The following is a 14,706-nucleotide window of genomic DNA, read 5'->3' on the forward strand; positions in this document are numbered from 1 at the left end:
AAACAACAACAAAAAAGTACATGGAAGAGATGTTTCCAGTGCTCTTGCTGGTTGGAGGAAAGAGGGATAACTCTGAGGGAATTCGGAAGAGAGAAAGCTTCTCTAGTCTAGATTAAATTGTGATTTCTGGGGATGAAGAAAAGTACTCAGAGAACCTTGGATTTCTGTAGGAGAGAAGACCCAAGTAAAACCTCAGCTCCATTCTGTGTCAGCTACCAGGAACGATGGTTAGACTTCAAGGAGGCTGGTTCCACTGCTGATTCTAGGCACCAGATACCTAACCACTTTACATATGCCAGGAATGCAGTGTCACAGGGAAGCAGCAGTCAATGGGCCAAGAAAGCAATGGTTTACTCCTGTTTTCAGACTTTGAAAGTGGTGAATGGAGGATATTCTTGGTACACTTTTGAAACAACGAAGGTGGGTTGAATGTGTTCCTTTCCTGTTGACTATAGGATAAGGATGAGAGGATAAGGGAAGATAATAATACCTGTTTCTAATTTATCTAATCAAAGAAAAGATGTTTTCTGGAATAAAAGGCATTAGAATGTAGATAGCAGGCCTTATTGAAGAAGAAATATGTGATGGAACTCCCTTGTGGTCCAGTGGTTGGGAGTCTACCTGTCCAAGGAAGGAGTGCAGGTTTGATCCTGGGTCCAGGAAGATTCCACATGCTGCTGGGTAGCGAGTCCATGCATCACAACCATGGAGCCCACACTCTAGACATTGGGAGCTGCAACTCGTAGGCCCATGTGTCACAGCTACTGAAGCTCACAGGCCCTAGAGCCTGTGTTCTGAAAGAAGAGAAGCCACTGCAATGAGAAGGCCATATACTGCAGTGAGAGAAAGTCTGCATGCAGCAATGAAGACTTAGCACAGCCATAAATAAATAAACAAATAAGTAAAATCTGTGAGAACAACAACAACAACAAAACTGTGATGAAAGTGATTGGCAAAAAGAACCTGGCCCAGATCAAGTGTACTATTAATGGAGGGGTCACCAGGCGGCACAGTGATAAGGAAACTGCTTGCCAATGCAGGAGACACAAGAGATGTGGTTCAATCCCTGAGTTGGGAAGATCCCTTGAAGTAGGAGATGGCAACCCACTCTGGTATGCTTGCCTGAAGAATCTCACAGACAGAGGAGCCTGGCAGGCTACAATCCATGGAGTTGCAAAGAGGTGGACATGACTGAAGCAACTTAGCACACATGCAGCTTCAAGAAGTTTAGTTTCAGGAATGGATTGAGGCTGTTAATAACTGTGTATATACAAGTCAACAGTGTCAACCTATTAAAGAATAGCAATATTTGGTGACCCCAAGGCATTTTGGGTGTGGTGTCTCCGACTGAGGCCAACATAGGAAGAGGAGACAGAGAGGAGGCAGATCAGAGAAATCAGGGAGAATGGCAGAGGAAACAGGCAGAATAGAATGGAATGGGTACATCACAGTTAACAATGTCAGCTTGGCTATTCTGCACAAAAACATAAAACCTTTAATTAACCATTAAGCAGTCTACTCCCTTTTTCCTCATATCAAGTCCCACTTAATTATCTTGCACTATTATGATTCTATTATTGTTATTTGATAAAATTTATCCCTGCCCATGTGAAATTAATTATCCCTTGGCCTTTCCACAACAATATAGTGCGTGTGTCACACCACACATGTATGTTTAACACTATTAAAAAATGAAGTTACACGTTTGTCCTTTGTTTCCAAATGTATGCCTGTAAGAGTAGTCTGCCATTATAAAAACCTAGACTCCTAGAAACTTCTCAGAACCAAGAGTCGAACTGGGAAATCTGTGAGTTATTACTTGTGGTATATATGAAGGCTGGTGAATTATATATACATCTTTTCTATAAAGGGATTCACTCAAATTCTTTCATGGCCAGATGTGAATAGGGAATGTTGACTGTGGTGAACTGGTATCCATGTGCCTTGTCCACCTGGAGAAATCCTACTTATCTTTGATCAATCAGTTCTATCTGGGGGAAAAAAAAAAAAGAAGGCACAGAGTACCCAGATATTGCAAGTGAGTTAGAGAAGACAGATGAATGTTCACAAAAACTTTCCTAATTTCTGAAAGACTAAGCAAAACAAAACACTATAGCAATGGGTTTTAAATAGTAAGCACAAGAAATTTAATGTGAGGTGAATTGTTCTGTACGGGGAAGAGAGTCATAAGTAAGTATATGAGAGCTTCTACTATTTTTCAGGGCAGATGTGTTTTTGCTTGAAAATTAAATTGAAGTATGTACCCCAACACCAATGAGTTCTGAAAAATACATTTTATTATGGGAAAGAAGCATCTGATCCCAAACAAAATTTAATTGTCATCTTTGATTGCTGTATCTCCAAAGGAGATAATTTACCTCTCTTGACTCCTTAGGAAAGTCTCCAGGGTGCCAACGGTTTTCTACTACCTTTAATCTAGTAGATCTTAGTGTGGTACCTTCCTATTGATAGCCAACTTCTCATCTGACATTCAACTCAATAACACAGGTAGAGATATTAGTGGGGAGGCAATTATTAGGGATTTGTAAAATACGTAACATATCATTTGTCATTATGTCAAATGGTAGGGTTAAAATCAACTTAATCTGAATGTCATTCTAAAGATAGTATTCAAAGGAAAGCATTTACCCTGATAAACACTTGAGCTCAAACAGGATATCTTCCTCCAACTGTTGTATGAGTGCTTCCAAAATAGACCAAGAAAAGAGATGGAATGCTTTCTTTTATTAACCTGATTAACTTCTTAGGAGATAAACTGGGACTTCTCTGGTGGCTCAGATGGTAGGGAATCCACCTGTAATAAAGGGAATGCAGGAGACCTGCCTTCGAACCCTGGGTCAGGAAGATCCCTGGAGATAAGGTATAATTTAAGTCTCTCAACCAGCCACCAAGGCTTTCAAAAGCCTTGCTGGTCTAACGTCAAGGCAGATCGTTATGGAGTTGGGTGATAAAAATCACTGTCTTAGAAAACTAAAAGATTAAAGATGATTAGTATCATTTTATCCTTGGGGAATATAAAGCTATAATAATCTTTTTTTTTTAGTTACCATGTTGATCAAATATCAAAAGTTTAAAGTTTTCAACACAAATTAAATACAATAGCAGAATTGTTTGGGGTATAGTTGTCAGAAAAGTTCAATGTCATGTGTTTTTAGTTTTCAACAAATTTTGTTTGCAATTAAAACGTACTATGCTACTAAAGTATATCTCAAAATAATTTATGTATATTTTGTGTTTAAATAAGGATACATAAGAATTCTAATATTCGTTTATAGGACAACAATTTATAAGACAAAAATTTTAAAAAGCAAATGCAGGAGTTTTATAATTTGAAACATTAATTTTGAATATTTTTTAAATACTAGTGGAATGTTTTTCGGTCTGATAAAATTCTTTTAAAAATATAAATAATATTCCTTTCAAAGAAGAAGTGAATTAAGTGGTACTATAATTATATTGGTTACCAAAAGCCAGTATTATATATCACAAGCACTTTGAAACTTTAATTGCACATGAAACCACTTATACACATTAACATGAAGAAAATATTGATCTCTTAGAACCAGTCAGTGAAACTAACTAAAATAATTATATTTATATTAGCTTTATGTCAGCACATTTTGGAATATAGCTGACCTTTCCTTTTACTTCTATTAAAAATACATTAATTTTCAAGGAGGGCAGTCATTATCAATATATTAAAAAGAGAAAATGGTTTCTAGTGACACTTTGAGAATTCAATTAAAAACTTGCTAAAAATACGATTCTTCTGTAAATTTTGTCCCATAACCATAAGACAAAATATTAAGGAATAATAAACTTAGAAACAGTAGTAGTATTTTCTCCTTTTGTTGTAAAACGATAAAATGATTCTCAATAAGTGATACAATCAGAACATGATTCATTATTTAACAATTCTCTGATATAAAATGAGCTTTTAACAATTATATTATCTACCATCAAACAACAAAGCATTTATAATTAGAAAACCAAAGACTTATAATGGAATTTATAACCTATTAATTTCACTTTGACAAAACAGCAAATATTGAGTACTGCATTTGGAAATCCATGTCAGTCACAGTATGAAGTATGAGCAATATTAAGTCAAATAAGATTTTGTCTTCATATGAAAAACAATGAGAAGTTAATGATAAAATACAAATCATTATAATAAATTGTCAAAAGTATGTTGACTTGTCTTTAAACCAAACTAAAACAACTGCACCTAAGAGTATCATCCCAACTTTTCAAGTATTTTTTTTTTTTAATTTCCCATGATCTTAAAGAGTGCCTTTATCTACAATAATCCTAAAAAATCCAAACATCTATAGTACACATCTAAAATAGCTGATTTACAAGCTTTGGCTTAAAGAGAAACAATCTTAAATAGCAAAACAAGAAGGTGACTTGATATTTTTAATGTATATAGAGTCCCAAACTGAAGAATTCTCTAACCATATTTAGCATTATTTTTAAAATGCAGTGTTTAGAGGAGTGATTCTATATTTTAATTTTTGATTTGACCATTAGTCTTTAAAGAATACACAATTAATTAATTATGACCTAAGTCATCAATGAAAATTTAACCAGCTAATGAAAGTTTAACCACTGGATGAGTGCTGAATAGTTCATTCCAAACTTACTGCTTAATATAAATAAAAGATCTGAAACCTATAATTCATATGACATCAAACTATTATAATGAAATCACTGTCTCTTACATTCAAGACAAAGTGCTATATAAAATATCAATTTCTATTCAAAATCTTTACCTTCATTTAGCAACTTGAATGACAACAGACAAAACAACAAAATTTTAACATCTGAAATAATATCCTTACAAGTTAAAGCAGTTAACCTCACCATCTATGCCTGAACTACCTATTTTACATGGCAAAATAAATACATTTTGAAGATCCTAAAAATATTGTGAACAATTTTAAAAACATTTTAAAATTTATTTTTACCTTGAAAGGCAAAGGCTCTTCCGCAAGAGGACTAACTGGAAGTGAAGTGGTGCTACTTGCTGGGCTCATATCTGCACTCTATAAGAAAAACAAAATTAAAGAGGTATTTTTATAGTCATTTTTATTATTCATAATTTAGAATCTAACTCTTCTTATTAAAATAAAAAACAAATAAGTAAAAATGTGCTTAGTTTCTCAGTCGTGTCTGACTGCGTCCCCCTGGACTATAGCCCACCAGGCTCCTCTGTCCATGGTGTTCTCCAGGCAAGAATACTGGAGTGGGTTGCCATGCCCTCTTCCAGGGGATCTTCCCAATCCAGGGACTGAAACCAGGTCTCCTGCATTGCAGATGAATTTTTTACCTTCTGAGCCACCAGGGAAGCCGCTCAGCTAGTAAAGTAAAATTGGCCGTAGAAAATTTCAAATATTTTTTGTAAAATGAAACGTTTTTAATTTAGAAATAGTTATCTAAGAAATTAATCAAATGATCACTTTTCAATTTGCATTTCAAGTTCATTTTATTAAATATGAAAATCTTTTATGTTAGGATGGTATCCAGTGTTACACTTAACTTATATTCTTACATTTTTTGATTGTTATCCTGTACCTATAATGGTTCACTATAGTGCTATTTCAACACTTCTCAGGCTGATTTTCAAATAGGTGTCATTCTATTTATGGAGATTTAAATCATCATATCCAGTTTTTAATTTATCATGAAAAGCACATTTGCCATTAATTTACAACTATAAAATGAAGAGATATGATTTTTTTTTAAATCCCCATATCCATAGCTCTTGACAAACTTTTTTATATTCAACTAAACAAAACTTTAAGGACAAGATTTACACAAATATAAGAGAATTATTGGAATGTTGCTAATGCTGTTCTTTTTAGTCCTTTAAAAAAATGCAATCAGTTAAAACTTCTGGATTAGAGGTCTGTCATCATTTTTCCTAAAAGCAATAAAAAGATACTGATAATACATAGCAATAGAAGTTATTTTACTATGCTTTTAACTCATTCTCTCAGAGGAATTATTTCATTTAAGTAGATAAGCAAACAAAACATTGGGGAAAAAATGCACACCTACATTTTTTTAACTCCATTTCCAAATACAGATGAACACAAATAGAGAAAAAAAACTTACAGTAAAGATTAAAACAAAACATGATTGACCTTGAGATAAGGGAACAAGTAGACAAGTTTGGCTGACAAATTCCAACAAAAGAACACACTCAAAGAATAGATGCTGTGGATGCTCTTTTTATTCAAAGATCATTTTCAATTCATTTGATTCAGGTACACAATAAACTGAAACACTTTAAATATTCATTAAAGTAGGATTACTTCTGACTATCAAGTCCAGAAAAAAAATGGCTATGAACTATAAAGATGAGAACCAAGAAACTCAGTGTATATATTTTTTACATAACATGTACTTTCTTTAGAAATTGACATAAGCCTGAACATTGAGTTACAGTGTCTAAAGGAGGAAATTAGATAAAAACTGAACAATAATTTACTAAAGGAAACAGGAAAATACATGCACCAGATAACTGAGGTGAGTTAGTTACTAATTTCTAAATATATTCAGAGCTTCTTGGCCATTTATTAGCACAAAATCAGGAAATATTCTGGACTGATGACTTCCACTATTTGATCATATGATGTAATGAAGAAACAAAGAGCTTTCTTGGTAATGAACTTACTGCAGAATTCTAACATAAGAAATGAGTGAAACATTTTTTCAGAAACAGAAAAACAAAATTTGAGCTGTTTCTCTATCATTAGCTTTTTCATGACAAATTAAGCAAGTGATAGAACCTAGTTCATATATAGTTGAATTATCTGATATTTTTCCTAAAAGTACTGATATTTTGCATAACATAAGAAAGTATTATGTCTTTAAAAATCAGGTATTCAGGAGATAGAGACGACATTTGGCTATGAAAATCTGAAAGCCTGGATCAGATGAAGGGTTATTTAACTTCTGTAAGAAGACGAGCTGAAAATAAAGCTTCATGTTTAACTTCTTTTAGGGTTAAGGTCTCCCACAACTTCCCAGAAATAAATGTGTCATTCTAAGTATTATGGAAAGCAGACTAAAATATGCATCATGTAACCTTGACTATTTGAATGTCATTCTTAGAGAAAACTTTGTTTTGGCTTTAACTTTCAAATTCATCTTATAGCGTGACACTTTAATTCTATTGCTCTTAGGAAATCTTGAGGAAAATGTGTTTTAAAAGCACATCAATCTTATATGACAGCATCTGATAAACTGCACTTAATTATCAAGTTGAGAAACACACAGCAAAAAATAAGATAAAAATATCTTCAATTTCAGTTTGCTTTCCCATTTGTGTTTCAGTGATCTGTAATATAGGTGGCATTCCAATCTATTCATCCTATAGATAAAATACTGTAGTAAATCCTTCAGATATCTCTTAACCATACCTCATATTTTAATTAATTTACCCTTTCATTCAATGACAGCAATACCAATGCAACTCTATATCTAAATACAAATTAATAAAGTACTCTCAAGTTACATTTGATGTTTTAAATCCTCAGTTTCAATATATCCTGGTAACAACTCTTGACTACCAATCTAGTACTTACTCTGTCAACACTGATGTCAGAATTACTAGAAGTTACTGTTGAGGGGAAACAAAAAGTATACAAAGTTATGCTTAATTGTTAAAAAATGAGAAGGTGAATAGTATTTTTAAATCACAATAGGCAGTCGTTTCCCAATAAATAATGAGCAAGAAAGGAATTATTTTTGTTAATAACAGTTTTTCCAGGCTAAATTTTAGATCACAATTTGGAAAAATGCCATTGTATTAATATGCATTTTTACATGCAAGTGTGCTTAGTCACTCAGTCATGTCCTACTCTTTGTCACCCCATGGACTGTAGCCCACCAAGCTCCTCTGTCCATGGAATTTTTCAGGCAAGAATACTGGAGTGGGTTGCCATTTCCTACTCCAGTGAATCTTCCTGACCCAGGGATTGAACCTGCATCCTTGCGTCTCCTGTACTGGCAGGTGGATTCTTTACTTCTGTGCCATCTGGGAAGTCCATCCATTATTATAAATAATGTTTAAAATGTTTGATTATAAATGTAATCACACTCAACTGTCACTGCTCAACTGTTAGAAAAAAGTGTTGAAACTTGAACATTACATCTTCTCTTGGATTGTACTATTCTATCTACTATTGCAAAATACAAATCTGGATTCATTGTAATAGCTTTGAGAAACATACTATTCTTTCTTTTTACACAGAGAAATAAAATACTTAGTTGATTCTGTCACTTCTTACTATTGATCCTTTGTGTACAAAATTTGCTATCAGCCAGCCATTTGTATAATAACATAAAAATGAAAATTCAATTCTAAAATATTTTTCATTGATTCATAAATTAATGAGTTACTTTTTATCCAAGAAAATGACAGAATATTTTACAAGTATTAAAAATATTTTTCCAATTAAACCATATTATAAGTATAAGATTCTATATTAATGTGAGTGCCTGGATTTGGATTTCTTGTAATGAGGGAACCAGGGCTCTTTGCAGAAGTAGGGGATTCCTGGGATGCGGCAAGGAATGAACAACTTGTGCCAGAAAGTGCTCAAAAGATAATGGAAAGGAGTGTGCCAAAGAGATAAATGAGCCAACACGAGAGAGCACCCAAATGCTAAAGCTGGAACAATTTGAGCAACAATGTAAACAGCATAGTAATAGATTATAATCAAAACATAAAACAAAAAAGCATGAATTTATATATAAATAAATGAATACATAAACAATTGGAAAGAGATGACTCCTTTTTACAGAAATATTCCAAATAATTTATACAGATACTCCCCCTCTTCAAGATGGAGCATATCATCACAGCCAGCCTCAGGCTATGCTTAGAGACTTATTTCCAAAGAGAAGAGAATGAAAAAGGGAAAAGGTAACCTTTCAGTGGAGAAACATGGTAAACACTACCTCAACCAAGTTCTCAAGTTATCCTGTAGAGCGCCTATAGATAACACGATACAATGTGATGAAAGGGAAAGAAAGTGAAGTCGCTCAGTTGTGTCAGACTCTTTACGACCCCATGCACTGTAGCCTGCCAGGCTTCTCTATCCCTGGGGTTTTCCAGGCAAAAACACTGGAGTGGGTTGCCATTTCCTTTTCCAGAGGATCTTCCAGAGGAGTATTTTACCTCTGCAATCTTCCCCTCCAATGATATCAGTGTAAACGTGAGAAAAACACTGTACAAACTCAAATTGAGAAACATTCTGCAAAAATCTGACCAAACTCAAGGTTACCACAGTCAAGGAAAGATTAAGAACTACTACAGATTATGTTGCTATGGAGACATGATGACTAAATGCAAGGAAGCAGCTTGGATTAAACCCTCAAACAGCACAAAGGACATTAGGGAAAATTGGTGACAGCTGAATAAATACCGAATTTAGTTAAGAGTAATGTATGAATATTGGTTCTTTGTTGTGATAGAGACTCTTCTAAGGGAGAATGACGACAACAGAGGAAACTGGAGGAGGGGCATATGACAGTTCTTTACTCTCATCTGAAGAGCTTTTCTTCAGACGAGCTGTTCTACTCATCTGACAGTATTTTGAAATTAAAAAAAAAAGTTAATTTAAAATATTCATTAGCAATACAATCAGTCTTTTCAAGATTATAATACATATTCTGTCATTATAGGCATATTCTAAGCTTTCATTAGGGCTATTCTAACTTTTATAAAAATAAATCGTGACAGACTATTTTATTGGGATGCATAACCTCTTCACCAAATAATCTTTAATTTTCTATGAAGATCTCACCAAAAAGCTGATGCTAAATTATTTTGAATGCTTTCATGTTCCACATGGGAACATATGGAAGGAAAAGATTCAGCCACGTAAGATGATCTATTTGTTTGGGTACTCTTAAGGTGCTTGGTAGAGTGAGTTTGCATTATTTATGTTTACTAAAGGCCTTCATTCTATAGTGCAAATCCATTAATTATATCTCCTCTGAAAGCATAATTAATGGATCTGTCCTATGGAATTAAAAATATTTGTAAGTATTTCTTGAAGTGAAACATGATCAATTTGGCTCAAATCTGTTGAGTACATAAACAGATTTCAGTGTAAGTAGAATATTTTTATTTTTAAGCTATTAAGGTAAAAAATATGGTATACAGGGTATACAGTAATTTTTTTATGTCTAATAAAATTAAATGGTCACCTAAATGTATCTTTTTATGTTTAACTGGAGGATAATTGCTTTAAAAAGTTTTGCTGGTTTCTGCCACACAACGCAAGTCAGCCATAAGTGTGTGTGTGTGTACATATAAATAAATACATACATATAAATATCCTCTCCTTTCTGAGCCTCCCTCCCTCCTCCACTCCTGTCCACCTCTCTAGGTTTTCACAGAGTGACAGAGCACCAGACTGGTATCCTGTGTTATATAGTAGCTTCCCACTAGCTATCTGTTTTACACACGGTGATGTATATGTTTCAATGCTATTCTCTCAATTTGTCCCATCGTCTCCTTTTCCGACTGTGTCCACAAGTATTATGTTTTACTAGTAACAAACCACATAGGATAATTCAGATTTCTGTAGTTTTAATGGAAAACTTTTCTTGAAAAAGTTTTCCTTTTATTACACGGGCCAATTTTCCATGAAAATTTATTTATTCACCCAGCCATTCAATAACAATTGAGTATGTTCAGTTTCTCTGCCCTTAGATTTTACATTTTGCTATCATTTTTCCCACTGGCTGCTGTTGTTCCAAAAGTAAGAAAAAGAATGCAGATCATTTAAATGTGACACAAAAAGACAGTCTTTATATATTAGCACATAAACTTGAACTGCTGTTGTTCCAAAAAGTAAGAAAAAGAATGCAGATCATTTAAATGTGACACAAAAAGACAGTCTTTATATATTAGCACGTAAACTTGAATGTACTAGTCCTTCATCAAGTATCCTTCATATAGTGTATCCACATATGGCAATGAGCCAGCAGCCCTGGGTTCCTCCAATTCAGGAGGCTGACCCCTGAATTGCAGGCTTAACTCTGTGAGGAAACAGGTTAGTCATGGGGAAGCTGATTCTATTCATTTAAGTCCTAAAGTAGTGTCTATTTCACGCTTACTTGCTTACTGTTTTGGCAGTAACTCAAAATGAGAGCAACAATAGACTTAGTTTAATATCTAAATCAGGACCAACTCTTTGGACTTAGACTAAGTTCAGCAAGCTTACCAATTTTTGTCACATCTTTTATCAGTCCTGTTTTCCCTAAATGAAATCTCAGTCTTTTTTTCTTTTTCAAAGCTTTGTGTAATTGATGTCTGACGTTTTTGCTTGCCCAACACCCACTCAAGTTACTATGTTAACAACATTTGAATTTTCCTTTGGGGAGTGATTTCTCTGCAGTGATTTTGGAGCTCAATAAAATAAAGTCTGACACTGTTTCCAGTTTCCCCATCTATTTCCCTTGAAGTGATGGGACCAAATGCCCAACCCAATGTCTTGAGTGAAGAAAGAAAAGTGTAAGAAAAAATCACTCAGTGGTGTCTGACTCTGCAACCCCATGGAGTATACAGTCCATGGAATTCTCCAGGCCAGAATACTGGAGTGGGTAGCCGTTCCCTTCTCCAGGGGATATTTCCACCCAAGGATTGAACCCAGGTCTCCTGCCTTGCAGGTAGATTCTTTACCAGTGGAGCCACCAGGGAAGTCCTACTTGTATTGAGTAGTGTTCATCTAATAGCCTAAAAATTCAGTTCAGTTCAGTTCAGTCGCTCAGTCATGTCCGACTCTTTGCAACCCCATGAATCACAGCACGCCAGGCCTCCCTGTCCATCACCAAATCCCAGAGCTTACCCAAACTCATGTCCATTGAGTCGATGATGCCATCCAGCCATCTCATCCTCTGTCGTCCCCTTCTCCTCCTGCCTCTAATCCCTCCCAGCATCACGGTCTTTTCCAATGAGCCAATTCTTCGCATGAGGTGGCCAAAGTATTGGAGTTTCAGCTTTAGCAATAGTCCTTCCAATGAACACGCAGGACTAATGTCTTTTAGAATGGACTGGTTGGATCTCCTTGCAGTCCAAGGGACTCTCAAGAGTCTTCTCTAACACCACAGCTCAAAAGCATCAATTCTTCGGCACTCAGCTTTCTTCACAGTACAACTCACACATCCATACATGACCACTGGAAAAACATGTCTTTTGTGTTTTAATATGCTATCTAGGTTGGTCATAACTTTCCTTCCAAGGAGTAAGCGTCTTTTAATTTCATGGCTGCAGTCACCATCTGCAGTGATTTTGGAGCCCCCCCAAATAAAGTCTGACACTGTTTCCACTGTTTCCCCATCTATTTGCCATGAAGTGATGGGACCAGATGCCACGATCTTCGTTTTCTGAATGTTGAGCTTTAAGTCAACCTTTTCACTTTCTACTTTCACTTTCATCAAGAGGCATTTTAGTTCCTCTTCACTTTCTGTCATAAGGGTGGTGTCATCTGCATATCTGAGGTTATTGATATTTCTCCCAGCAATCTTGGCTCCAGCTTGTGCTTCCTCCAGCCCAGCATTTCTCATGAAGTACTCTGCATATAAGTTAAATAAGCAGGGTGACAATATACAGCCTTGACGAACTCCTTTTCCTATTTGGAACCAGTCTGTTGTTCCATGTCCAGTTCTAACTGTTGCTTCCTGACCTGCATATTGGTTTCTCAAGAGGCGGGTCAGGTGGTCTGGTATTCCCATCTCTTTCAGAATTTTCCACAGTTTATAGTGATCCACACAGTCAAAGGCTTTGGCATAGTCAATAAAGCAGAAATAGATGTTTTTCTGGAACTCTCTTGCTTTTTCGATGATCCAGCGGATGTTGGCAATTTGATCTCTGGTTCCTCTGCCTTTTCTAAAACCAGCTTGAACATCTGGAAGTTCACGGTTCACGTATTGCTGAAGCCTGGCTTGGAGAATTTTGAGTATTATGTTACTAGTGTGTGAAGTGAAGTGAAGTCGCTCAGTCATGTCCGACTCTTTGTGGCCCCATGGACTGTAGTCTGCCACACTCCTCCGTCCATGGTATTTTCCAGGCAAGGGTACTGGAGTGGGTTGCCATTTGCAATTGTGCGATAGTTTGAGCATTCTTTGGCATTGCCTTTCTTTGGGACTGGAATGAAAACTGACCTTTTCCAGTCCTGTGGCCAATGCTGAGTTTTCCAAATTTGCTGGCATATTAAGTGCAGCACTTTCACAGCATCATCTTTCAGGATTTGAAATAGCTCAACTGGAATTCCATCACCTCCACTAGCTTTGTTCGTAGTAATGCTTCCTAAGGCCCACTTGACTTCACATTCCAGGATGTCTGGCTCTAGGTCAGTGATCACACCATCGTGATTATCTGGGTCGTGAAGATCTTTTTTGTACAGTTCTTCTGTGTATTCTTGCCACCTCTTCTTAATATCTTCTGCTTCTGTTAGGTCCATATCATTTCTGTCCTTTATTGTGCCTATCTTTGCATGAAATGTTCCCTTGGTATCTCTAATTTTCTTGAAGAGATCTCTAGTCTTTCCCATTCTGTTGTTTTCCTCTATTTCTTTGCATTGATGGCTGAGGAAGGCTTTCTTATCTCTTCTTGCTATTCTTTGGAACTCTGCATTCAGATGCTTATATCTTTCCTTTTCTCCTTTGCAATGGGCATATAACCAAGGAGTACCCAACCATTCTTATTAAATGCAAAACGCACAAGATCCATATTATTTAAAAAGGACCAAATCTGAGAATTGTGTTGAAATTTTAAGAAAGAGATACTTTCATTCACCAATGCTGCTAAGGTCATAGAGTATATTTCTATATGAATTGACAGAGTTCACAGAGTGGAGGAGACCTCCCTAGAAATGAATCCAATGTAGAGACTATCCAAGAAATGGAGAGAAAGGAACCAAGTCCTAAGGACATATCTGACATATTGATAAATCAGGGCTGCGTGAACAAATAATTTTCACAAAACAGGACACCTGGGATTTAGGAATCCTTTCTAATACAGGAATAAGCACTATGTGTTACAGAATCTAAAACTGCAAATTGTAGAATCTAAAATCTGAATTGGCTAACATAAGTAGAAAGCCACAATATTATTCTGTTTTGTCTTGAGAATAGGAACAACATTTATGTGGTAATAAACTAATTTATTGAATTACTTTCTAAATTTGGGGGGACTCGCATGCTTTTAAATTTTGGAGCTTCATCAGATCTGGTTAAAAAATTCTTGGATATAAGTATATATTTACTTTTTCTTGTATATATATCTTGTGTGCTTAGTCACTCAGTCGTGTCCAACTCTTTGTCACCTCGTGGACTGTAGCCTGCTGGGATTCTTTGTCCATGGGAATCTCCAGACAAGACTATTGGAGTGGGTTGCCATGCACTCCTCCAGGGGATCTTCCCAACCCAGGGATCGAACCCAGGTCTCCTGCACTGCAGGTGGATTCTTTAGCGCCTCAACCACCAGGGAAGTCCTATATGTATGTATGTAAATATATGTATTTCTATATTTATAAATTATTTATGTGTATATATGTATGTAAATCATATATATAGATATATAATGTAAATTTACTTTTGACTAGAAAACACATTCACATAGTCCAAAATTCAAAAAGGATACCATTTTTTTCCAGGAAG

General features: G+C 35.5%; 1 protein-coding gene across 3 annotated transcripts in view; it reads right to left on the bottom strand.

Annotated features, from left to right (window-relative positions):
• CCSER1 (coiled-coil serine rich protein 1) overlaps positions 1–14,706 on the bottom strand; it is a 1,491,155-nt gene that overhangs the window by 859,583 nt on the left and 616,866 nt on the right. For all 3 annotated transcript variants that reach the window (XM_070790884.1, XM_070790886.1, XM_019962454.2), the window contains exon 7: positions 4,992–5,069. In XM_070790884.1, the coding sequence (XP_070646985.1) occupies positions 4,992–5,069 (78 nt within the window). The remainder of the gene's footprint in view (positions 1–4,991; positions 5,070–14,706) is intronic.

The sequence above is a fragment of the Bos indicus genome, chromosome 6, assembly GCF_029378745.1.
Source record: "Bos indicus isolate NIAB-ARS_2022 breed Sahiwal x Tharparkar chromosome 6, NIAB-ARS_B.indTharparkar_mat_pri_1.0, whole genome shotgun sequence".
NCBI lineage: Eukaryota > Metazoa > Chordata > Mammalia > Artiodactyla > Bovidae > Bos > Bos indicus.